Source organism: Taurulus bubalis (assembly GCF_910589615.1).
Source record: "Taurulus bubalis genome assembly, chromosome: 11".
NCBI classification, from domain to species: Eukaryota; Metazoa; Chordata; class Actinopteri; order Perciformes; family Cottidae; genus Taurulus; species Taurulus bubalis.
The window spans coordinates 18450283-18477333 of record NC_136599.1 but is presented as its reverse complement, the minus strand read 5'-3'; the positions used below and the strand labels follow the sequence as shown (position 1 = coordinate 18477333).

The 27051-nt window shown below is 40.1% G+C and overlaps 1 protein-coding gene across 1 annotated transcript in view; it reads right to left on the bottom strand.

The window, feature by feature from the left end:
- The window catches only part of espn (espin), a gene marked incomplete at both ends in the record, with an annotated part of 35740 nt that extends 18146 nt beyond the window's left edge, over nucleotides 1-17594 (bottom strand). Inside the window, 8 exons of the mRNA XM_079225768.1 lie at nucleotides 189-347; nucleotides 3887-4191; nucleotides 4626-4881; nucleotides 5886-6017; nucleotides 7156-7338; nucleotides 7713-7899; nucleotides 14813-15006; nucleotides 17295-17594. Of these exons, the coding sequence (XP_079081894.1) occupies nucleotides 189-347; nucleotides 3887-4191; nucleotides 4626-4881; nucleotides 5886-6017; nucleotides 7156-7338; nucleotides 7713-7899; nucleotides 14813-15006; nucleotides 17295-17594 (1716 nt within the window). The remainder of the gene's footprint in view (nucleotides 1-188; nucleotides 348-3886; nucleotides 4192-4625; nucleotides 4882-5885; nucleotides 6018-7155; nucleotides 7339-7712; nucleotides 7900-14812; nucleotides 15007-17294) is intronic.
- Nucleotides 17595-27051: the final 9457 nt, after the last annotated feature.

Sequence of the window (27051 nt, the reverse complement as noted above, 5' to 3'; positions counted from 1 at the left end):
TGATGCCACCATTCTTTACAACTTTTAAAGAACGGCGGCATTTCCCTTTCAGTCATCATGTCAGCACTGATTGTGCTGAAACATATTATGTATCCATACCATACACTTGACTTGAAAGAATTGATTTGATTGATTTAATGAAATAACTAGTCAAAGCATAACACATATTGATGTCATAGACAGCTTACCTCCTCGTTGGGTGCCATGCTTTGGCTCCCTTGGGGCTCGGCTAAGTCGCTGCCCAGGGCCTTGTAGTAGTCCCCAGTGCTGGGCTGCTTGCTGAAGCTTCTTGACCTCCTGTTTGAATCAGCACGCCGCAGTTTCTCGTGGTTTTCTCCGAGAGTCAGCTGATTAGAAGAATGTGAAAAATGCGTCGCTTTAAATAGCTTTGATAGTTGCCAACGTTAGCATTTGGTTGACAAGTAACAGAAACATTGGCGTTGTGGAAATACACAGTGGTGAACAGCTAAACACGACTTTTGTCATTTGTGGGTCCACACACTGGAAGACATACATCATAGCTTTTGTTACAAGATTAGGTCTCTCGTGTGACCAAAGCAGCCTTACGAGTTCACATGCTGCTTTTGTACCAGTGTAAGAGAGACCCTTCTGTCCACAGAGAAGGGTGAGAGGTCACTAACTCGGCCCTTTCAGTTGATCACTCTCACTTTCATTCTGACAGCTATCTCAGGCAACTGGACCTGGGAAGATAGGATATCAAAAGCTGTGTAAATGTGAAAAAGGAAGCCCCTTTTCATTGTATATTTTCAAAAATGAACGTCGAAAGCTGTCAGTAACGTGCATGCTTTAGTCATCGTCGTTACTTTGCCTTTCAAATCCAGGGAAATAATTGACAGCTGACCTCTGACCTCTTCTCCACTGAGGTGTCATGTTCTAAGTTCTTATAAGCCTGTTTAATGTTGTTGACTCATGTCTGCTGTCAAAGAGATGGTCCCTGAGCACTCATCAGGTGGGAGGGTATTGTGAACAGGGGAGCACTACAGATGGTTTGATTGTCATCCTCTGGGGAGGTGGGCTACCAAAAGCAAACGTACAAAGCATTTTAGCTGTCCCCTTCCCTCCCCCTTCCCTTCCCACAGACGTACAAACGCCACCTTTCTTCCATTACACGGATCTGTCTGTCAACATAAATTAAATAAAACGATTGTTATATATTTGTTTTTACAGTCTAATGCATTTGTATGCATTATCAAAGGATTTCTTGCTTGGTTGAGGATTGAAAAGGTTCAGCACATCTGCATATGGTTTTGCAAAAGCCTCAGATAGTGGAAGACTACAGTGCCATTTCAAAATGAGTAAAAGAGTTCCTTGCACTCCAAGAAATATACACAAATCAAACATGACAACATGCAACAAATTCATTGTTCAACCAGACAGCAGCTCAAACCGCTCCACAACCGAGTGAGTTATCTAAAAATAAGTTGCTGTGTCTTTTCCTGTATCTGCAGCCCAAACTGGTAAAAACCAAGCTCTTCTTACCTTAGCGGTAACAATCCTCTCCTGCAGCTCTCTTCCTGTCTGTACTGAGCCTCATCCACAAAGCCCAGTGGAGCACAGAGAGTAGCTGTCACCAAATCCAGAGTGTCACCTCCTTTCTGCTCAGTGCTACGACTGCCACTCTACCTGCCCTCTCACTTTACCTACAGGCCTCATCAATAACCTATCGTGCCGGCTACAGCCGTAGCAATGATGTCACCACCAGCCCCAACCCTGCCCCAGTGCCTCTTATGCAAAACACAAATACCCAGGTTCTGTCCTGACCATGGCTGACCGCATACAAATCTCTCAGGGTTTAGGGTTATTAGAATATTCTAGCCTTCACTACCCTGAATAAGCGGCAGAAAATATACTTATCCCGGCTGAGATGTTAAAGTCCACATTCTGTATAGAAACTATCTAAGGTCAAAATAATTGAAAAAAAGTGTGAGAGGCAAAGCAGTCATTTGTTTGGCTGCTTCTCACGGAACATTTGTATTCAGTCAAGGCAAATACAGACAAATGAGATGGGAGAAGCAGCAGTAAAACAAAACAAAAAAGCGAAACTTCCTTTCCTTACAACTCCCTCCAATAATGCGTTTTTTGAAATATGAGTTTGACCCTTCAAGCTGTAATACGTCTACATGTTGTGAGATCGGTCCATCTGATCGGCTGTGTCCATGGATGAGGTTACTGCTCCCTGTTACTATGGCGCCCAAGGTAGATTGTTTTTCTGAATGTATATGGTAGACACTGATCTTTATCGTGTGAGTTTGTGTGTTTGCACTCATGTGTGCATGTGATCTGAGCGCCCGCTTTTGTTTAATTGTTAATGAGGGCGAGCCCCGGGCTGGTCACCTGGGTACAGAGAGGAGGGGGGGTGACAGCAATTATAAAAACTCCACCCTCCACACACACACACACACACACACGCTATGTGTGTGCATGTGTGCTCACCTTGGTGACAGGACAATATTGCTACCTTGGAACTTTGTAAGATCTAAGAACAACTGACTTTGCATAGCAGCTCTATAAACAAAGCTTCTGTCTGAACAGCAAATCCGATGGTTTTGCAGCTCTTTGACTTTATGCCAAACTTCTGCTTTTAGATGAAAAGATACACCACTGACAACCTTTCAATTCGGCTGATTTAGAGATGTTACTACAAATTACTATACAAGATGAAATCCATTTTGCTTCTGTTGTACTTAGCAATTAGCAAAAGTATGTCTCACATTGGTGGTGCTTGTCTGAAACTAAGGCAACTTGTTCATACAACTGAACAGAGACTTGTCTTTCTCCCATCATACTGCAAGTCATGGCACCAACCAGGAGATACATTCTTCATGAGGTGAAAGTGATCTCTCAGATTGATTATCTTTGTCGTAATTACAGTGTTCTCTGACCAAGCCAATTACAATTCAAGTAGAATACCGTCACAACCTGTTTTTAATGTACTTCACAGCAGCACCAAACCACCGAAAACAGCACTGAAACTAATGTTATCGCCAATTTTAATTGCTGCTCCTTTAAACACATTTTTGAGTGATCTGCAGCCAGATTAATTACTGGAATTAAGCTCAAGCCCATCACAACAACCATTGTGTGTGTCAGGCGTGCCACGGTAATGAGCATCTTTGTTAGCCTCGTTAGCCATACTAACACAATAACATCTTTGTAGGCACCCAGACAAGGCACACTGTTACACAAGAGCAATAGACCAACTGATTAGACACAAGGGGAAATGGCAGCTAATTGGCAATTCATCCCGAACACACCGGCCCTTCTGCTTCTTTAGGATTTTTCCACATCACTCATCATGTCTCGGTAAAAACATGTTTCCTAAAACTTGTGGTATCTATGCATGTTTGAGAGACGATTACCTAACCTAGTGTATGATATACTGCTATGTGCATACATGAAACACAAGGAATGACTAATATATATATATATATATATATATATATATATATATATATATATATATATATATATATATATATTCCTTTATTAATCTCATATTTGGGATTACTTGGGATTTGCATTTTACCTATCCTTAGTAATTAAGGATCAGCTACAGGAGCAACAGTGTCTTGCTCAAGGACACTTCGACATGCAAACTATGGGGAGAACAGGGATCAAACCACCAGCTACCTTGTGGTTTCAGGACAACCACTCTCCCCATGAGCCCCACTGTCTGCTTGTCTTTCTTTTTTTTACACAAATATCTGCACAGTGAAACAGTTGGACATGCACAAACAAAGATCCAATAAAACATGTTTATTGGATTTGGACAATTTCCTGTAGATGAGGAAATCCTTGCACAGCCCAGAGGCTCGACTTACAAACTGTTTAACATTTGAGCTTCGGCAGGAGCTCACCACCTTACCTCCGTCTTGCTGCTGGTGCTCTCCACGTGACGCAAGTTGCTTTTCACCTTCAGGAACTCCGCTGATGTCGGCTCCTGAGGGGGCTGTGGTGCTGGGTAGGTCGGGGGTGGAGGGGCCAGCGGGGGAGACGGTGGGGGAGGTGGGGGTGGATAGGTTGGTGGTGGTGGTGGTGGTGATGGTGGTGTTGGGTTCTTTGAGGCAGTATCCGCAGGTATTTCATTCTTCTTGGGCACGTCAGAGTCAATGTCTGGGTTTAGCATGTCCATGTACGCCTGCATGTCTGAAATGGCTGTCTCTGATGCACCTGTGACAAAGGGAAAAACAAAGCATTAAGTAAAATGTTCTTTCCACCATTCAAACATGAAAGAGAAACACGAGTTACTCTGATAATGGTCCACCTCTCCTAGTAAACAATAATTCTGCACACTGCCACTAGGGTGCAGCACCAGTGTAGCATGCACCTGTGACATGAAGTAAAAAGGAAGCAGACTGCTGCATGATATCAGCATTCCCTCAGTAAATAGCTTAGGGTTGCACCATTGCTCTGAGGAATCACAAGTTTAGAATGTATGGCTAAATGACTGAAGACAGCAAAGCTCTCAATACAGTGCCATTCTGATTATTAAGTAATTAAAATGAAATACAATCATACATTTCTAGTCACCTTGTTGGTTCAGCCTAGACAACAACATTCTAGAGTGTAAAAAGTTTCATATTTTAACTCCATGCATTGCAGACCTGTGTGTGCGACCGTGTTCAGCTGAGCGGGCGGGCCTCGTGACATTGTTAGGCTGCTCCTTTTCTCCCCAGTGCTGGACTGGCTGGAGTTGGCTGAGTCGTAGTTGGACAGGGAGCTGGATGGTGAACTGATGTCAAAGTGGGCCGCCTGGCTGACGGGAGGCATGGTGGTGTTTGGGGAAGAGAGGCCCGAGTCTGGCTGCTTGTACTCGAGGTCCATAGAGGGGTCCCGCGACAGAACACGGTGCTCCACACTCTGTCAGAGGACACAGTTTGTCAATACAAGTATCATTATATTGGTTTTGTCAAACTATCCAAAATGTGGTCATTAATTAATTCTTAAGTAATCATTCATTCATTTAGATGTAAAAGGGTCCAGCGTCATGACACAAGACTTTCATAAATTTGTGAAAATTAATTAAGTAGTTGTTCATCAGCTCCTAAATCCCACTACCTCTCAGTCCCTGGTGACTTACATGAGGGGAACAGCATTATGAGTTTAATTAGTGCACACTAATGAAACATCTCGCAGCTGATCAAAAAGGCTCTGGGGGCCTCTGCTTTTCCCACAGTGCAGGACTTGGCTGAATGTCCCTAATGGGAAGAGTACAAGAGGGGGGAAATATGTTTCCCACACACCAAAGAGAGTTCAGTGCAGAGGAGTTATTATTCCTTTGGTCACTTGGGATATCAGTGGACTGAAGCCGTGGAGTCCACTGCATATCGAGTGGTAATAGCTCCGGCAATTAGCAGAGAAAAACTGACGTCAGTCAAGGGACAGCTCAGGGACGTTGGCTCAGGGACAGCTGTTAGTTTTCCATTTAGGCTCTGGGGGAACAACTAAGTAAGAACTATATTTATCAATTATTATTATAATATGTCAAATAAAATGTTTGACTAATATTTGACAAAGATGAAACTATCCACATTTTTCTTTCTTATTTCTTTCATTATCTCGTGGCCCCCCTCAGATTACTCCTGGGTCCCAACCCGCGATTAAGTTCTTAATAATAACTTTATTTAAATTAATAATACTAATAATAAATCATATTATTTTATATAAAAGTATTTAAAGAAACACCCAATGATTTGATCAAGATAGAATAAACACCAGATTTATTTCTTCCTTATGAGTTATTTCTAAGATTCAAAGTTGGTGGAAATTGAAATACTTTGACCCAGACTGATACCTTCCCTCTTGGTCTGGTCCCGTCCACAGGGAGGTTCTTCTTAGTCAGGATGCACAGCTGTGACTCTTACCATGTTCTCCACAGTGTGCAGATACTTGGCACACTGGGAGTGGCCGTTGTATTCAGCCAGATCTGCTGCTGTGAAACCGTCCTGGTCCGTGATGCCCAGGTCCACCCCATTGACCACAAGAATCTGACAGCACTGGAAAGTGACAGAGAAAGTGGTCAGATAGGAGTAAGATGGAGAACATTACAGTTTCAGTACAAGTGACTGCTGTGCTTAAAATCTGATTCAATCAGTTAAAATATATCTAATTTACACACAAAAAAGGTAGATAATTTGTTCTACAGAAAATGTAAAAAGTAGAAAGTATTGACATAACAATAACATGATTCATGTGCATCAGTTTTGACACAAATTCAATTTTTTTGCAAATTTACAATACATTACAGCAAAAACAAAATCAGCAGTGTGGAAAAGTGTAAAAGAAATAATGTACTTTTATGCATTCGTTTATTATATTTACACTTATAAACACCCTCACCAGGAGGACGCAAAGTATTCCCTGATTGTCTGCCGAGATGGTTAGTGGCAAAAGTCTTGCTCATACATTACTGTAGTATGTAAGAGGAAATTAAATATCCTTCCTAAAAGCAGAATACTACTGGTAAACTGTTTATACTGCTAAACTGTATAAATCATCTGTTTATAACCTTCCCTGTCAAGTGCCAGATTAAGCCACATGTTCCCAGAATGAGAAAGCTTTGTTTTTCCGTATTTTCTTGTGTTCTCTAATGTCCAAAACTCTGGCTGGGCACCCTTTAAGCCAGGGTTGAGGTCAGTTTCTTTTGCGTTTAATTTCAAACCCTTCTTAAGCAGTGCAAATAACAAACATAACATACACATGTCTCTACATTTAACACATCGAGCTTGTGCTGAAACAGCTGACTGACCAGAATTGGATACAACGAAACATTACTCAAAGTAGATGGTCAGAGCGTTGGTCAAACCATAAGCTAGAGGCCATGTATTCAAAACAGATGGTTGAGTATGAAACTCAGTATGAATATGTGAGCACCAATAATCATAATGATCCAACAAAACTGATCATCTCTGCTATTGCTCGTGTTGCCATTACTATAAAAAAGGATTAATACAGCCAACATTCTGCACAATGTACACATTAATATTAGCATGTACACAATATTAGCATGTACACATTAATATTAGCATGCCAGATGTTTCACTGTGAAAAGGAAGAGGTTTGTGCACCACCTGTACTTTGTTTCACTTTTAGTTCCAGTCAGTCCTAGTGCTACAGAAGTTAAGACAAACACACCTCCAGTTCCCCGTTCTCTGCAGCGTCATGAAGTGGGGTTCCTCCCCAATTGTCATTGGCAATCTCTCCGCCGTGCAGCAGCAGCCAACTGAGCACCTTTGCGTGACCTCGGCTGGCTGCAAAGTGCATGGCCGTTGCCCCGTCACTGTCCCTGTCGCCCAGGCGGATCTCTGTGAAACTCATCTAAAAGGAGGGAGGATAACGATACAAGTTAAAGTCATCGGCTAAATTAAAACGTTTTGTGCAAATGAATAAAAACTGCTTTTTGTGGAAAAAGTTAAAGACCACTCTGCCTTTGCATTCCAATACTAAAAACCGGGTCATGATGTAACAAAGTTCTTCTGGATATGAAATACATTGTAGAATTGGAGAGCTCAACAATATAAAAAAATATAAAAATAATCATCCAACACATGTTCTCAGATTTCTTAAAAAAAAAGAAATATTGTATATATAGTATATAACCGCATCAGTATAGCATGTGGAGCAATAAATACATGAATGTACTCTATTTGTTTACAAGCTATGATCCATAGTGTCCTGAAGTCCCCACATACCAGCCAGACAATGACGGTGTTGTGACCCATCTGGGCCGCAGCATGCAGAGATGTCATCCCGTCATTGGCTCTGATGCTCGGATCTGACCCACAATCCTTGACCAGGTATTGGACGACCTCCAGATGACCCTCCTGGCATGCCAGATAGAGCGGAGTGGCACCATTCTTTGTTTGGGAGTTGACAACGCTGTAAGGAAATTACACAATAAAGTAAATAGAGAGACACATGGATACAAAACATCTATAATGACCTAAAAACCTAAATAGTTGGACAAAAACAAAAGAAGATACTTGTTGACCTATTAACATACAAGTATTCATCCATAAAATCTACTGACACCCAGAAATAGATACCTACCAGTGTGGATTTTAAAGGCAATTCACTGGAATTTCAGTTGTGATTCAGCTTTGTACTATCTCGGTTCCAACCTTACTGACTGGATGAAGCTTTTACTATTTTCATGTCCACACCCTCAGTTGCCTTTAAATACTTTGGAGAGTACTGCGCCTCAAAAGACTTGAACACTGTAATTAATTAAAATATGTAATTAATGTAATTTGTACATCCAGTAAAATGGATGGGTGGATTATTTGTGCAATCTTCTTTTCAGACCAAATAAACTGAAGAGAGTTTGGGTTTCGAATTACTTGGATTTGAATGCAAAACTGCCTGTGAAAAACAAAACATATTGCCTCTGTTGTGCCTCGAAACGGTCTCATTCACAAACTGAAGTCACATGATTTATAAGTTCAGTTTGTTCTTGCTGACGAAAAATTACCCATTTAATTCCTTAAATCTGTAATTCAATCCAAAAATCACAGGATTCTGTGTTTCATCAGGCTTCAGTTCTTGCCATTTTCACCGCAAGACAGTAAAACTCAACATTGTAATGAGGACTGTAACTTAAACTTACATTTTGTATTGATATTTTCAACATATAACTGGTTCTACACGATCTGCTGGGAAGATTTCTTGGCAAAAGCGCTTAGAAGTGAAAACGTGTAGATACATTTTAGTGAGCTGCCACTGCAGTAATGGTGGCTTGTCTACTTCCTCTTACAACTCTGAGTATTCATTTATATCCACTAATAATTATCCCATATGGATAACACAGAAATTGTGTCTTTTTCAGACACGGCCGTCAGATCATTGTTTATACTCTCTAGCTGTACGATGAAACACATTTATCTGAAGGTTTGGAAATGTGACAGGTACCTGACAGGAAACATCCCTTTACAATGTCAACCTACGGCTATTTTAAGAGCAGACAGCAGTGACGCGATGCTGAGCCAAATCCCGCTCTCCTATTTCCAAAGGCCTTAAGCCCCGCCTCCCATGTCAAAGCCCCCTTGTTCCAGATCTTTTCAGTCCCAGTGGGAGGTCTGGAAGAGAATGAGCGCTTCCCCACTAAATCTCATAAGGGTGAGCTTTATTTGGATACTGACAAATGAGCAATGAGCCTCCTAAGAGGATTATCACTCCACTGGCTTTACCCGTCTTGCTTTGTGCTTAAAGCTGCCAACATATGAACCAATCTGCACCGGCGCGTCATTGTTTTCCCATGGGGAGGCGGAAGCACTACCCTTTCCGTTAAAATTGCTAAAGTGGCCCTTAAAGTTAAAATGATTTCAACTTTGACAGTGGTTGCCACTGACCTTTCAATGTGCAACCATTGTGATGACATTGACACATTTTTAATCTGGGCTTTGCCTCTGCACATGTCTGCACTATGTTCTGCGACCTCGAGGTCAGCTTGAGGAAGGGTTGCCAGTGGCCAAGGCAGACTGAGCAGGTGAAGAGGAGCTGAGAAGGTGAGGAAGAGGAGAGGTAGGATTTAAGTGGACGGATGGATCCTGTAGACACAAACATGACCCTGTCAAACTTTCCCTTCAGGGCTAAAAGTCCAATGACTAAAGATCTTTTATTAAATGACATGGATGACAACATGTTCTGGTTTGTATCTGCTCATGATTAATCAGGTCTTATTCTGAGCCAGAAAAGGGATACAGATTCTTTAAAAAAAGCATCTTCTGTGGAAGTTATTGGTACCCCAAATTAATTTAGTAAGACATGTGTTCATGTTTTAGACACAGGCTTGTCTTTCAGGAAAATGTTCAAAGAAATAATAGAATGATGATAGAGGGAAAGGTTCCAAGTATAAACAAGCACACTTTAAATATTTTTAAATAAGAAGGGTAAGTAATCTACGGTTCTGTCATGAGGAAGAGGCCAGACAGGTACATTATTGATAAGTGTAACCAAAGTGTCCCCCTGCTTACTGGGGTCTGTATAGCACATACACTTACATTTGTCATTAATCCTAACCACAACTGCTATGACGGTGACAAAGTTGAGTGTGTTTGAGATAAAATGGATATGATTCTAAGAAAGCTCTTTGCCTTTGTCACAACTCTCCAACGTGAAAAGACTTAAACAATCCAGCAAAGAGGTACTTTTTGAGGACAGGTGTAGATTTCAAAGAGCGAAGAAAGAGGTTAGCCTTGTGTAACGACGGAGCTAGCAAGTGGCACAAGGGGCACTACGTCGTCAGTCACTCCAGGCAGAAAAAAACACACTTTAAAGTAGCAGACATTTTATATATTTTCACCTCTGCGCCTATGATTTTACCCCAGTAATTGACTGAACAATGTCCCCTCCCTTCCTACCATATGTACATGTGAAGAAAGACCGAGGTTATCTTCATTAGCAGAGTAATTTATATCACACTAATGGTCTTCTTGCCTGACAGAGGCTTGTTATATATAATGAAGAATGTTGTGGAACAATTCATGCACTTTATTCAGCTGTGTGACCAACGTTTATTGTGTATGACATTTTGAAAGACCTAATATATTTCATCATAGCAATTTACTGATTTACATAATGCACAGCTGGGCTACAACTGTTGACAGCAGAGCCCAACAACTACACAAAGACAACAAAATGTAATAACTTGAGAACTTTAATACTCTCACAAAGTGTACAGTTGTAAAACTGTGGGCTCTTTGCCCAAAAGCGTCTCAAAATGGTAAATTACATTGCATTCCCTCAGATTAAATCTCTAGTTGTAAAAGAGAACTTGTACCAAGAAGTTAAGAAGATTAGTGCTGAAGAAAAAAAGTGCAGACTTGGCTGAATGAAAAACGCTACTCACCTATTAACCCCTTGCATTATGTTGTCATATTTAGGTTTCGCCTTGCCACTACATCAGATGCTTGTATACAGGACGAACTGCCTCTTTTTGAAACAAGGTTTTTACTTTGAAGGTGAGGAAATGAATGCTAGTATGAATTAATTCAATGCAGGGCTATGTGATCCATTTGAGTCATACAGTACAATATTCCTGTTTCAGCAGCTGTTCTGTAAACAAGAGAAGTGAGAAAAGACTAAATAAGAATTTAAAAGATTTTCCTGTGAATCCACCAAATAAAATGTAGACGGCTAACTTTATAGAAAGTCCTTATGCAGAAGTCTACCCTTTTAAACTGCATGTTGGAATTAATTGCTTGGCCAAAGATCTTAGTCTACACTAATTGATTGCATAACCTGTCTGTAGCCTCTCGCTCACTCTCACTCTTTTGTGTACCGATGCTATTGACAGAGACACAGCACATGAGCCTGTTGGTTTCGGTTCTCTTTGAGGTTTCTAACCTCCATCTGAATTAGTAGCTTCTTCGCCCGTCCATCCCAAACACTAAAAATATTGGGACACAAAGCTGCATCTGTGCTGAGCCCATTGTAACACAGAAATACTCTGATTGCTAAATGAAAATAAATATTTGCAACCATCTCAGTGGGTACTGTACATGCGGTTCAACCAGCACTGGCCTTTCATCACATTTTGTTAAAAAGAATTGACCAATGCTGTAAATGTTGTGTCTAGAATACATTTCAGGAGGAAACTCTTTTAGATCCTTGCATTTCTATCATGAAAATGTCAGATTGGATAAATATATAGATGTCAAATATAAATATATGTCAAATATAAATCGATTGTTACCAAACCGTAATCCTAAAACCAGCCCACGAGCCTTCAAAAGTCTATATTGGTCAAATTTAGTCAAAGCATGAGGTCTTGAAATAGTTGGTATTGGTATGAGGTGGAACTTTAAACCATTGATTTAGTGTAATGCTGCAAAACACTCAAATTGTAGTTGGTGTGGCTTGTTTACTACCTAATGTGTCTACTATTGTGTGTATTACCTCTGCAGCAACACTCATCATGTTGTACCACCAATAGGCTGCTGGTTACTAAAGTGATGATGTAATTGAGGGGGTCATGTTGTCTTTGTAATTTTTCAAGCATAACAAACTGAGCCATCCAATTACCTCTTAAAACTCACCAATACCAATTTGTAGCTTGCAATAAACCTTGAAACAAGAATGCTATCTCTTTTTTGCAAAGTTAAATTCTGAACAAAGCCGGAGGCTAAACAGCCACCGGTCTATTCAAATGGATTTGTTTTCCTCATTCTCTTATCGCCGGTCGGTGCAACAGCGTGTCGCCCTGGAGATGGTGGTAAACAGTAACAGTGTGAGTGGTGGTGGAGGAGAGTGAATGGCGACCAGCTATCGGGGAGCTACCATGTCCCTGTGGCTCATTAAATTTTCAGCAGCTATATGCACCTGCCTGAGGTGCAACCACACTATACTGTAGGGGCAGAGGTTAGTGCCTGGACAAGCTGCTCATCCAGCTCAGGTCATTGATGTCAAAGCAATTCTACAGACAAGGCTGCTTAGCTTAAAGACAAAGTCATACATTATTTACCTTTGTATTTCTTAATGGCAGTAGTTAGTGGTCATTGTTGATAGCTGAAGTAGACACCAGCAAAAAGAACATCCATCCGCTCAACGGTCAGCTCCATATTTTCCTTTTTTATTGTTTTATAACCAGACAGGTGTTGCTATTAATAATGCTAAATGGAAAACCAAACAAGGCCAATAACCTTGCCTATACTTGACATTGCCCACAAAGACCTGGTTGTGTACTGAATTCACTTTAATATCACTAAAATAGAAATTACAAATTTAAGTTTAAAAAACATTAATTGTTTACCACTAAATCAACAGCCATACTCCCATGAGCAAGTCACTGTACCCTACCTATTAATTACATTACATTTAGCTGACGCTTTTATCCAAAGGGACATACATTTTTTGCTCTATACACCGTAGACACAGCAACAGGGAGCAATTCAGGGTGTCTTGCTCAAGGACACATCAACATGGACTAGCAGAGCCGGGGTAAGTCTATGTGTAAGTTAAATGCATTTGTATGTAGAGCTGCAATTCAGCAATATTGAATAAATCAAACAAACACAATCAGACAACTATGAGAAAGATTGTCGAAAAAGAACAGCTAACACCTTCCCTCACAGTGTTTACTCCACAGCTGTTCGTGTGGCCCTAATTAACAGATACTCATTGCACTCTCCTACTTGGCAACGTCAGACCCAAATCCCTGTGAATGCTTTTGACGAAATACGGTGATCTGATGGTACTACGCTGTCCAACGAAATTGCAGGTCAGAATGCCAATGCTGCATATCATATATAATCTCACATCTCAACCGATGGCTCAGAGGTGTGTAATGAATCCGCTTTTTTAATGTTCCTTTTATTGCTCAATACAGTTTTACTAATTTCCTGCTAACAACCTCAATGCTGCTTAGAAAGCGTCTGCGGTGTTGGTTTGTGCTCATCCTGTCCGTGTGCTCAGAGCTGCTTCCCAGAAAAGACAATACCTCACCCGTGTCCATGTAGTTGTACTGGTCCTTACAGCAGGGCGTTATCTCTACAGGGCACCGTGGGTCTGACACTGAACTGATAAGGGTGATATTCATCAAGCGGTAATCACACGCACACACAGACACGTCTTACTGAAGCACCAACAATTAGTCAATCAACAGGAAATTAATCTGCAACTATTTTGATTAAACAATTAATCGTTGTTATTTTTGCTTGAATAATGCATGAAACACTTCTCAGATGTGAGAATTTTGTCAAATAGAATAGTTAGAGATTTATTTTTTCCCTGATGTTTTAAACACCAAATAATTAATTGAGACAATAATTGGCAGCCTTAGATTTGACCTATTTTTGTATTCAACAGTGTGGGTTGGAAACAACATATTTTCAGTTTGTTAACATTATGGAAATGATTATGTGTTACATAAGCAGCACATGTGGTTATGGTCATGTGCAGTATTTAGGGAAAGTTAAACCAGAAAAAGGTTTTATTTTCTAAATGGGATTTGAACACAAGTCTTCTGGTTGCTCCATGAGGATCAAAAAAGCAAAGCTCAGGTTGCTTCCTGGCAGTGCCAGTTAGTGCTGTAAATACTATCGATAGTTTGATGACCAATACACCAGCTCCTTCTGTATCATTTGTTTGGCAAGCATTAAAGAAGAAATATAACCTTTGCCATCTGGTAGATAATCTATCAATGTCAGACTGTTAAAGTGTCAGCCATCTGACATCTGAATCTAAACAGGGGATCTCCTGCAACCTGTTTCAGTTACAAACAGTAGGAGCAATCGGACTAGTGGCCGCAGCCTAAAGGCTCTTATAGAATCCAATTTGCGCTGCAGTTTTCACAGGTGGAGGAGATGTTGAAGGACATCAGGTCAAAGACAGAGAGAAAGAGAAAAAAAGAGCAGTAGATAAATGGTGGATTAGGTACGAGAGTGCTTTATATCCTACTGTATACTTAATATAAATAACGCTAATAATTCACTTGTATATTGATTTGGGTTGCTCATCCTAACTTTGTTGTATCTGTTGAACAGTTAACATGACTGAGTTCTTAACTGCTGATTTAACAGCAGTCAGGAAGGGATAATACTGTTCTTGTGATTTACTAAATATCACATTTAGTTTGAAATGGATGTATTTAGTTAACATCTTGAATATTTTGTGTATGTAAAATAAAGATCTTAAGTTTGAAACAAAGGCATTCCCGGTACAAAAAAATCCTTATACCCTACAAGTTACCATGAGATCCCTATAAGACAACAGCATGAAGAAATCATCAACTCATGAATCACACTGACAGATCAGATTACAGACCACTCCAGAGACCAAACCACATTGCTCTTACTTTGGGCTGTGCCCCAGTAACAGTCGGAGAGAGGGCAGGTCTCCCTTGGCAGCAGCATAGTGAACCGGTATGGCGCCGGTATCGGTGGAGGCCCCGGGGTCCACCTCGCCGCTCTTCAGCAGCCAGTCAGTGATCTCATGGTGACTGAAGCGGGATGCAAGGTGGAGAATGGTGGCACCAGAACTGTCCCTGTCCTGTCAATCAAACAAGAAAGCTGAAATGTGAGGCTTTGAAATGAAACTTCCGATTTGTCTTTTTCTAATAAAAGTAAATAACCAAATTATTTTCCGATATTTAATTACCAGCAAATGTCAGACCCATCGAAGAATTCTGTATTTACATGCTAACTGTACCTTGAAACTTGCACTGGTGGATATGCAGAGACATCAAACTAGCAACCTCTATGAGAGACTGGTGCTGCTCCATCACAATCAATTTTAAGAAGGAATAGGAAATGTTTGTATTTTACTATTTGTTGCAACTAAAATGTAGCATTTCCTGTTGAAATTAGGAGAAAAGGAATCAATCACAGAATCCCCTGCGCTGTGTGGGGTAAACAGGTCATAGAAAATGTTCATAGAAGTTGATGTTTGGTGTATTGTTAATTTACAGGCTTGAATGATTCTGCTGGTTAATTTAGTTAAATCCTCAAAGCTCTTTATGCTGTGATTCAGTCGCAGGCATTTTTTAGCAAGGAAATAAGTCCTTGATTCACCCGTGTATAAATGCTTCCCTTGTTTGTGAAAATATTCACCACACACTACAGTCTTCATGAGAGAACTTCAGCTTGTAATGCTGTATTTCTAAGCAGCATAGACTGACAATTGCACTCAAAATTCAAGTCAGTTGAGCCAAACAATATCTGAAAGATCTAAAGCCAAATACCTGTCAAGACTAAAGTGGTTATCAAACATTTCTAATTGTCTAAAAGACACAAGATCATTGCTTTTTCAACAGATCCTGCTTCCGTCTTCTTTAAAAACTTGGTCATCTGTAACATACTTTTGTTCTTTCTTTCAAGGGATGGACCAGTAGCTAACAGAACAAAATAATATTGTATTTGCACACTCTCCGATATGAATACTGGAGTCATCTTATCAACGAAGGCGGTGGAGTGCCTCGAATGAGCATCATTGGCATCAGATAAAATCGGGGATCAGAGTGCAGTAACTCACAGCAAAAGACAGAATGGTGAAAAGTTAAAGCTAGCATTGATGATAACCCATCAAGTAGATTGCATTGGAAGTGGTAATTGATAGGTTTTACTTAATATCAGCTAAGTATCGTATCAGTTAGTTGGTGGCCGGGGCCTTCTTTGTGGCTCTTCTCAGGCAGTGGAAGTATTGGAGACAGTAAATAGATGTTAGAGCATTTTGTGTTGTCTTGGTCTAAATTACTTTTGAGCTTGAGTAATATGGGTCAGCTCGGCCGCTCAGTCATTAGCACTGTCGAGAGCAAAAAGGTCTTGGGGGTGAATCTGGATTGTGTCTCTCTAGAGTTTGCATGGTCTCCATGTGTCTGCGTGGGTTTCTTCCTGCAGTCTAAATCATTTGCAGGTTAGGTGAACTGGGAAATCTTAGTTGCCAGTAATTATGAATATTGTATAATCAACTGGGAACCAGAGAGACTTGCACTCTCCAAAGCGTGCTGGGATACCGTGCAGCATGCTCTGCATATAAGCAGGTGTAGAAAATTAAGAATGATATTGTGTTACTAAAGAGAAATAAGTAAAATGGTAAACATATGCACATATAAACTTAGTGGTATGAGAGTTTAACAGCAAAGCACTAATGTATTACAGCCTTCAAAGTGCCTGCTGCATTCCTTCCCTGATGTGAATACTTGAGGTCATAAGGGCTCATAAGGTTTAATCAACTATCCTATCATTCATCATATCGACGTCACTATGTATTTGTATATGTACTGTGCGTGCTGGTGAGAGGATTACTTCAGTACATCCAGTTTTGCATACTTTATTACCATGGGAACGCGAGGGAGCGCGCATATAAACAAACTACAACAAAAGATGGAGGATTTCTTTATTAATTCTTTCTCAGTGTTAGCATATGTTGTCTTTTAGTATGTCGTCAGACCAGCAAATAAAGGCATTACGACCCGTGTGTGTGTGTGTGTGTGTGTGTGTGTGTGTGTGTGTGTGTGTGTGTGTGTGTGTGTGTGTTTTCAGCCAAAGGTCACCATGTCTGATAGTATTAATACTAAATCTGTTATTGGTGATTTTTTAAAGGCAGTTGCTTTTGTTACAAACAAACAGATCACCACTCAATATGTAAGGATAGTGCAGAACTTTGGGGACTGTTAATAAATGCTGTCATAATTAGATTTAAACCCAATTTATTGGAATTGTGGTCAACTGACCACTTGAAGTGAAGTGGCTGTTTTGACAGCAACACAAAAAAACACCCTACATTCTGCTACAGTCCGCTCCCCTTCATCGTGTCCAACTAAAGCTCGAGCCACTCACCTCCGGCCGACATGCACCCTTGGTCAGCAGCCACTGCAGGCAGGCCAGGTTCCCAGTGGCCGCTGCGTCATGCGCCGGGCTGGCCCCGTTGTTCGCCAGGCAGTTACCCGCCAGTCCTGCCTCCTCCACCAGGAAACGCAGGCAGGCTAGTTTCCCGGCTCGGGCTGCGTGGTGCACCGGGGAAGCCCCCAGCACGTCCCTGACGTCGCTGGTGAGCGCTTTTTGCGCTAATTGCAACTTCAGGGTCTGCACGTCCCCTTGCCTCGCGGCGAGCAGCACTTCGTCCCCCTCCACGACCATCGCTGCTTCTGTCTTCCTTACTTTAGTTGCCTGCTGTTGAGCCCGACCACTTCACCGTGCTAATGGGGTCGGCATCGCATCGACAAAGCTTCAGACCGCGTCAGTCCCCCGGTTGGTTTAGCGGGGAAAAATCAGTCGTCGCGCCACCTCATCCCAGAGCCAAAGGATCAAAAGCAACGTCCGTTTCTGTTCATACACATATAACTACGCGATACATTTTACATGTTGAAATACAACTCAGTCCGCTATTATTTATCTGAGCAATAAACTAACCTGTTTTCTATGTTTTGCCCGACGATGTGGCTCATTTATCCGCTCCTTGTCTCTCTGACGCCCGCGGGATGCTGGACACTTGTTGCGCGTGTTTTTGTGAGTGTGAGTACCACGAAACTATCTCTGCTGAATGCGTTTATTTGCGCTGTTTGCTAACGGCATGTGCCTCGGAGAATATTCCGCAGTGTGTTTCTTCTTATAAACAGATGGCGACATGGGACTCAGCGCCTGTTAAATAATCCATCAGGGGGAGGATCACTGAGCCGGTTACAGGTTGTTGCTTTCTGCATGGAAATCGGCTCAGAAGTTAAAGGGGCAGTACGGAGAGGCTCCTGGAGCCCTGAGTAAAGCCCACTGCCCACTGGGGTGATGGTGTCATGTCAAGCATAGCCCGTACTCATTTAGCAACGGGCTGTGTGAACACACACCCAGTCTTGTTTGCATGCGACCCCAACGGCATTAATTTGTCATATGGCCGTGACACCTGCACCACCGGACACCTGCAGTTTGTTCACAGTAGAGCTCCCTCTGGTGGCCTTTCGTGGAACTGAGCGTTTGGAAAATTGTTGCGCTTGTGTTTAGGAATTTGGCTGTTTAGTGAGGGGTTGTCAAGTATATCTCGTTGTGGAGGTATGTTATTATTCTTATTATTAGTTGTAGTACTAGTAGTAGTAGTAGTAGTAGTTGTTGTTGTTGTTATTATAATATAAGATATTCCTTTATTAGTCCCGCAGTGGGGACATTTGCAGGATTACAGCAGCAGACGGGTAAAGTGCACACAAGAGACAAAAAAAAAAAGTAATATAAATAAACAGTAATACAAAAAACAGTAAGAATCCACAATAGCAATATTACAGAAATAATTAAATGTATTTATTTTGCACCTGTTGTGATTAAAGTGAATATGTGAATATGAGTATGAGTATGTTTGTGTGGTCTATGGGAGCTCAGCTGGGTGCAGCCTGGCAGCAGCAGGAAGGAAGGATTATAACTGTCTATAAAAGCAGCATTTTGTGCTTACGATTTATATATACCAATATAATATGTTTATTATTACTGCCAGTAAAGGTGTAGTGTTTTCTTTTGCTCAATAAAATGTTGTGGTCACAAATAACCTTTGAGCCTTTTGTGTAACTTTGTGTGCACTAAGCAGCTGATGCATACATATCCTGCCAAGAGTGGGCCTATTTTCTTCTGGGAGATTAATAAGATAATTGCAATGATTTGTTGTGATGTGTGCAGTGGTGGAAGTAACTGATTACATTTACTCAAGTATAAATAAGTATGATTTTGAGAAACATAGGCTTGAGTATCTCCAATCCACTCAAGAGAAATATATACACTACTTTTATCTGACATTAGTTACTTTGCGGATTTAGATTGTAATGACCATGATCTAAAATATGACTATTCATTTTTGCACCTAACAGCATATAAAGTTGATGCTTACACATAAATAGATATATCACAATAATCCAATAATTTAAGGTCTAACATGGGACCGTTTTATAATGATTATTTTGTATACTTTAGGGTACATTTGGCTGATAACACTTTTACAATTTTGAATGGAGGACTTTTACTAGGATTATGCCTTCCACCACTGGATGTGTGTGAGAGAAATGTATCACTCACTCAGTCAAATAACTCAGTTTATAAGCCTTCATGTCTACACACACTTAAACCGTCTGCTTAGCTTTTACTTCCACTTGCAGTTCATGAATACAAGCTGTTAAAATAAACACACGTTATGATTTTGGTTTGCTTTGACCTTGTCTGAAGAAAGCATTGATATATCATATAAATACCCATATTGCATGAACCTGACGTTGTGATGAACTGTAATCGTGCTCGGCGCGTGCCTCTCCGGCCCATCTGTTGCGCCAGTCCAACTGTCATAGACACCACGCGCCGATTTGGGAGGAGGTGAGGGAGAATTCCCACGAGAGGTCTGACTAATGGTAATTCCCTAAAGGACATGGACAATAACTTCCTAACACGATTTAGTGGGCACTCCATCATGCCATTATAGCCTAGCACATATCATGTTACAGGAATGAGAGACCTGCAGATAAAAACAAATAGATGCAACAGGCCTCTTTAATAAGGCCTATTCGAGCAATAGCCTATATGCATCTTATTTTGTGGAATATATGTGTATGTTTATTTGTTGTTTTGTTATTGTTTTCATAGCCTACATAGCTTATTTGTTATCATAGACCAGGCCCTCGCGAGTGTGGATTGATTGAATTATCAGATGTATTTTTGTGTTTAGCAAGAGAAAAAACTCATAAATAAACCCACAGTTGTTTTATACCGACCCAGTTTAAAAAATCGAACTGCTCAAAATTATCAGGCTAAACGTTTGACACCTGGACGCTTATTTCTGATTTAAATTGGCTTTTGTTCGTATACGTAACCATACTGCGTAAGTATGTTTATTTATGTATTTGCCAGTCTGGTAAATGAGGTCGACATTAAACGCAGAACACGTCTTACAGTGCAGCTGCAACCAGCTCCACAATGAAGGGTTGACAGGATTTAATCATGTGGAGGTGATCTGGAGTCTTTTCCCAGGCTTCATCAAAGACGCTCCCACAACTCCCAGCAGCGAGAGACTAAATCCCTATTGAACTGGAAAAGGGCTGCCAACGGTTTTTCTTCAAAGCCTGGGAAAACTGGGATATTTCTTGCACGCGTCGGACGTGCGACAGTTATTCAAATTAGACTCAATTATTCAGCGCGTGGGCTCCATCTGCTGTGTGGTCACATCTGCTGCTGCGCGGGAACATTCAAATTACGACGTATTCTGCTCAATTCCACGCTGTTTATGACGTATAACCCACGGCCTGTTTGCAACGGCACATTCAAAACCATAACCTATATTTATGAGAAGACAAGTCTCGATAATCACCACAACATTTTATTTCGAGTTTAAATTTTCAAATTTTAGTCTATGATGATGATAATGATCACGGCAATATTCATATTAATGATAATAATAATGATAGTGGCAATACTATTTTGTTAAAACTCCATTCATCATGTCAGACTTCATGATTTTAAAAACACCTTTAAAATAGAAAGAACAATAGTTTAAGCCTACAGCGCAGCTCCTCGCGCGTATCTGCAACTGCCGAGCCGGGTGGCGCGTGCCCTGTGTAATTGCTTTTGCTTGAGTAAACCTGGGCGCGTGCTGGAAGGATGCCTTCAGTCTATGATGAACCACGCAGAGAAGCATGTCATATTTAAAATAATAATAATAATGATAATGAATCAGCTACATGTTTACTTAATACAACATAAATAATACAATAACTCACATACATTTTCACCATAATCAGCACAAGAAGCATAGACATTGTTTATTATAAAAAAAGAGACGGGACAAAATCAACTTTATTAAGCAGATGAAAGATCAACACACACAACGAGAGGAAATCATTTTATTTATCATTTTCCACCCTCCCATCTCCAAATTTAGTGCATTTTTTAATATTTATCTGAACCGTTTTGTCTTGCAGTCTTTTGGGTCCGGAGCTAAACATAATTTTAAATCAAATTTAGGAAAACATCTAAAAGCAGTCTTTTCTGAAGTATTCTCTGCACGAGATCTTAAGAAGTCGATATTAATCGCAATCTTATTATACATGTAACACATTTGACATTACAATTTGTAATATATTTGCGATTTGCATGTCACTGAGATTATAAAAAGGCTCATTTTAATTCAAACTCTTCATAAATTATGCAACTGCAATAATTGAATACTACAGGTTTTGTATTCATTTCCAAAATGCATTCTGAAATGTTCACATTTAGCCTATACTTCTGTTGATGTTTATTCTAATTGAATTCACCTTGCAATTTATAGCCCCAATTTTCATAACTTTTGATGAATTGCAGTGATTTTTCACCCCAAACTAAATATAGTAATCTTACAAACATTCAAAGTATAAGCCTCTATTTCTTGCTTTTTCAGACCAAATATGATAACTTTAACATGGTCTATGTCCGGATCATGTTCTTTACTAAAATAGGCTAAATAAACGTCTTTTATCAATTGCAACTATACGTGTGTCTGTTGTGGGGAACAAACCAACAGTTTTTAGATGGATATACATCTTTTTCATAAAACCATCCACTGAACTAAACCTATATCAAAAGATAGACACATTTTCTATATTAACCTATAGCTGTAATTTATAATTCATGGATGATGATCTCTGGATCTTTTATTGCAGGCAAACCTATATAATTAGGCAACAAAAGCAAGAATAAACAAGTTTCTGAATTGGTTGGACTATGTTATATGTTATGTTATCTTCTTTTTTATGTTTTATTTGTCTCTTTTTATTTAAAAGGGACCATGTACAGTTCAAACATAAGTGTCGCAATTTGATGCACTGTACCAGATTATATATCTTAAACTCATTTGCATAGTCTCTTGAAAGGTCATAACAAACACAACACAATAGAAAACAGTACAGTATGAAGGACACAATACAACATTATACGTGGTGAGAAGAACACACAAGACTCACAATACAACACTACCGAGCAGCACATTAAAAGTGTCTCAACAGCAGTCAGATGTCTTCTGTCCCTTGAACTCACCACTCAGGCCTGATGTCTCTCCCACAGGGACCCAGTCATCCATGAGCTGCAGTGAGAATTGCTCTGGTCAGACTTTCTCACACTCAGGCTCATTAGCAACTGACAGAAACAGGACGACTGATTTGACAAGACAGGCATTTTAACAATGCAGCGTTTAATGAAAATTAAGAAAACAAATGACTGAATATTTGGTGGAGTTAAAAGTGTTTGTCTCTGTCTCAGATTATTTTATTTTATAAATGATAAGGCCCTCACTAACTTGACTGTAGCCTACATCAAAAAATAACTGTACATCATACCGAGTCAGAGCTGTACCCTATTATACAACACATGCTAATATATAGCATGTATTCACGTGGCAATTTAATACAATATAATACACACATTCAGTCACGTGTTACAGTTTAAACAGGTTATAGATCTCATGTTTAACTTGTTATTCAAATCTCATGGCTTAAGCTCAGACAGCGTGACATCCAATACTGACAATACATTTCCCTTATAAAGCCGTTCACATTTATCATATTAAAACGGCGATTGAGACAGGAGAAGATACATGGCTAAGATTGCATGTAAATCACGGTGTCTTGAGATCATATTAAACCTGGCATACTACACACAAGTGACATGTTCAAAGCGCAAGATGGTATACATATAAGTTAAAAGCGGAAAACAACATACCAGGTCGTGACTTCGTTGCCCCTCTGCTCGTCATTTAAAGCCCATGCAGCGGTGCGTGCAGGTCGGTGCTGGTGGAAGACTGTGGTTGTATTGAGCGCTCTTTTACAGCACGAGGTTTGAGACCAAATGACAGAGACGCGCTTTCTCTGTGGGCGGAACCCTCGTTCAGGCCACGCCCCTTCATGTCGTTGCCCATGCACTCTTGAAGGACTGCAGGAGGACAAATATAGAGACTAAAAACTGATTTCAAATGATATATTCTTTGCTTCTTTTAAAGATTGAGACTGTATTTGCTAGATTGTGTCTCACTGAGTTGTTGGTACAAAAAGCAGAGCAATTTAATTGCTTACTTGCTGTATACTATAGTTCATTCAAAATGTAAAATGTAATAAAAGCATACATTTTTTATACAAATGTTTCAAACGAAGAAAAAAGAGAAGCAAACATCCTTAATGATCGTATAGCAACAACGAATACATTTTGAGTATGGACAACCTTTATGCATGTCTTTGGTCAAATGTGAACCCTTTAGTTTTAGTCCATTGTTAAGAGCAGTTGCTATTAGTCATACTTTTGATAACATAAAGACACATCTGCCTTATCATTAGACCACTTGGAGAATACAGTTTTTCTATATTGGACATTATTGCAATATAGAATATCTATATGTATTTTCGTGATTAACCTCCCACTCTTTAATTTTCCCCTGGACAATTCTTAATGGCCCCTACACTTCAAAAATAATTAATCGGAGCAGGAAAGCCATCTGCTGCCTTTGTTCTCCTGGCTCGTGCTGTTCTCGTGCTCCTGATATGGCAGCACAATGGATCCCACTCAATCAGAAATCCAATATTCAAAAACCCCGCCAAGAACCCGCCTGTCCTGCCTGTCCAATACCTCGACTGGCTGCCGTCATCATGTCATCCAGGCGTGTTATTAACGAAATTATGACAAAAAAATAAACATTACATTATTTGTTTGCTATTGTATCACCAACTTCTGTTTCCTTAACATGAATAGCGTGTTAGACAGCTGCCTCCGTTGAGCGAGGTGCTTTACGTGCGTGTCAGAGCTGGACACGACTGCTATTGGTGGAGAAGCCAATGCGACGCTATAAGTTTTACCTTTGTCAACTTTGAAGGGCAAAACAAATGTGCGCCACCAGATGTGTGCTGTGCCTTACAGCTTGGCTTTTGGCTTGGTTAGGCTTGGGTGGATATTCAAATCCTGTCTGAGCCATCCCTCTGATTTATGCAATGTACTATTACGCCAAAAAAATGCTTGTCTGAAAACGACGCCATGGCTCGAAGCTTCGCTCTGTAAAAAACTTCATTTTCAACTACCTCATGTGACGAAACGGTCTATTTTAGTGGCTTTTTGTGTGTTCACTTTAGCAAACACACTAAACAGACTTATATCCTTAAATTAACTAATAACAAGCAGAGCACAAGATTCGAGGGAAGCATTGCATTGCTAAGAAGACGTATGAGGCCCCTGAAATAATTTGACATATTGATACTGATTTAAAACATTTTTAGACTCTTGGCTTTACATACTTGTATTCCATATTGATAAAGAGGTCACTTCTTTTTTTAACATCATTTGGGCTGCTTGATTAGTGGTGCTTTATTAGAGAGGACTTTAAAAGTCTTTTGTTACCGTCTCATTTAGCACGTGACCTGTAGAGATGCTCGACGCAGACTTTGGACGGAATCAGTGACGTCGGATGGACTTCGTGCGGGAGAAAACAAGTTGCGGTTTTCGTCACTGCGGCAGATGCCTTGTGAAACTTGAGCGTTGTTTTAGGCTTGGGAAGCTATTGCGCAAATTTTGATAGGTCTTCCGTTTGCATCCCTAGAGAGAGAGAGAGAGAGAGAGGAGAGAGAGAGGAGAGAGAGAGAGAGAGAGGGAGAAAGAGAGAGAGAGAGAGAGAGAGAGAGAGAGAGAAGGGACTGCGTCTCACCAGTGCCTTGACAAAACAAACCAACATTAAAACATTTGCAAACGAGTATTTGACTATTTCTAATCTACAATTAAACATGTAAAATTGTTATAGCCTTTGTTCATATGCTAAGAACGTCTCTGCTGTGAATTCTACTTTGACAATGCATATATATTACCAGTTATGAGGGGGTGAATCTTATTATATCTTTCAATATAAATAATGTTTGATTGTGAGCATAAAGGAATTGACACCTGTGTAAAAGTAAAAATGCTGTTGTACTTTGTAGCTTATACCTAAAAGGGCCTATGTGTTTTTTCTTTTTCAGTGCCAAAACAGTTATTAGCCCTTTTATGCACTTGTTGATGTCACACTCAGGATAAGATAATTGGCACATAGACAAGGTGAACACTTTATGAAGCTGGATCTTCTTTTGACTGTCTCCTAGAGACCCATATTGACTGATATGTATCACTTAGACTGATAATAGAGCATGGTGTGTTAGTGTTGGAGGGTTAATTCATTCGCAGTTAATAAGTCCTGTTTAGAATAAAGTCCAAGCATAGAAAACACTTCTCTTTTCCTTAACACAGATCTCAGATTTTCATGTATAAGAGGCCATTTTAGCCATATAAATAAAAGAAAAGACAAAAGTATTTACTATCCAGACCTCCTAAGAGCAATTACATGAGGACCAACATAATGTACTGACAGGTCTGAATGAGTGACTTAAGAGCCAGAATTTAGCCCCACAGGCGGCTTTCAAGTGCTTAAAGCACGCTCTCCCTCTTCAGCACCACGGACAGTGGTCACCTCTTAAGCACCACCACAAGGAGCAACAGTGTCAACCACACCTGAGTCCTCTTGATCAGAGAAGCAAAGCCAAAGACGAGGCTCATAAAAAAGAAGCCAGAGAATAAAGTGTAAGCCCTTACAAGAAGATCCCTTAAACCAAATCCCCTTAGTTTTCTTTGTTCATGTTCTTTACTGTTTTAGGACCTCCTCATAGCACACGGTCCACTTACCAGATTCTTCTTTTTGTTGTTGTTGCTTTCACCTCATAGGGCTCATCATACTATGCTGATAAGAAATGAGATATGGTGGACAGCTACGTTAGTTGGTGCAGTTTTACACCTAAAAAAAAGCATTTGCCATTTGCAATGAAGTCAAATTAATTTCAATAAATTGACATCGAAATCCAATACCTCACTGGAACAGGAGAAACAGACCTATCATGTGAAATAAACTATTGCATGTTGTGTCCAATGTTCCTATGAAAATACAGTAAAGTGGCAGCTGAGGTCTCCAGCATCTTACAGCAACATACCAGAATGTAATTGAACAGTACATTTACAGTACATTTACAGTACATTTACACCTCACATTTTACAGTAGAATGTGAGGTTTACAGTGTAATATGTTAGCTACTGTAACCTGACAGTGATGAACTGTGTTGCTTGCTATTTTAATACATGCACCGTGTGTTACAGTACACTGCTGACACGTTTTCTTCATATTTATATTGATACAATCTACTGAAAATATGTGTGGTCCAGCATTAAATTGTCAGCTCAGTTTTTAAAATGTTATCATCAAACCGAGCACAAAAGAGAATGAGACAAGTGACTGTCTTGTGGATCAGAATTTTATTTTAAAGGCTGCATCGTATAATACATTGCAACAAGTGTTTTCTTAACATAATCTACGTAATAATAAAAATGCATGATGATTCAGACTTCAGTGATGAACTCTCCATCCATGGCTTGGTCTGTCCAAACTGATGCAGACAGGGAGAATTGTTTAGTTAAGTGACCAAAGTATTGGGTGTTGGTCGCAGCATGTTTAACACAAATAACTACAGTATTCATTAATACTTTCTCCATTAATTGAATACGGTCATATTTTAGTCAATGTTCTATAAACTACCCCATAAGAGTTCATCAC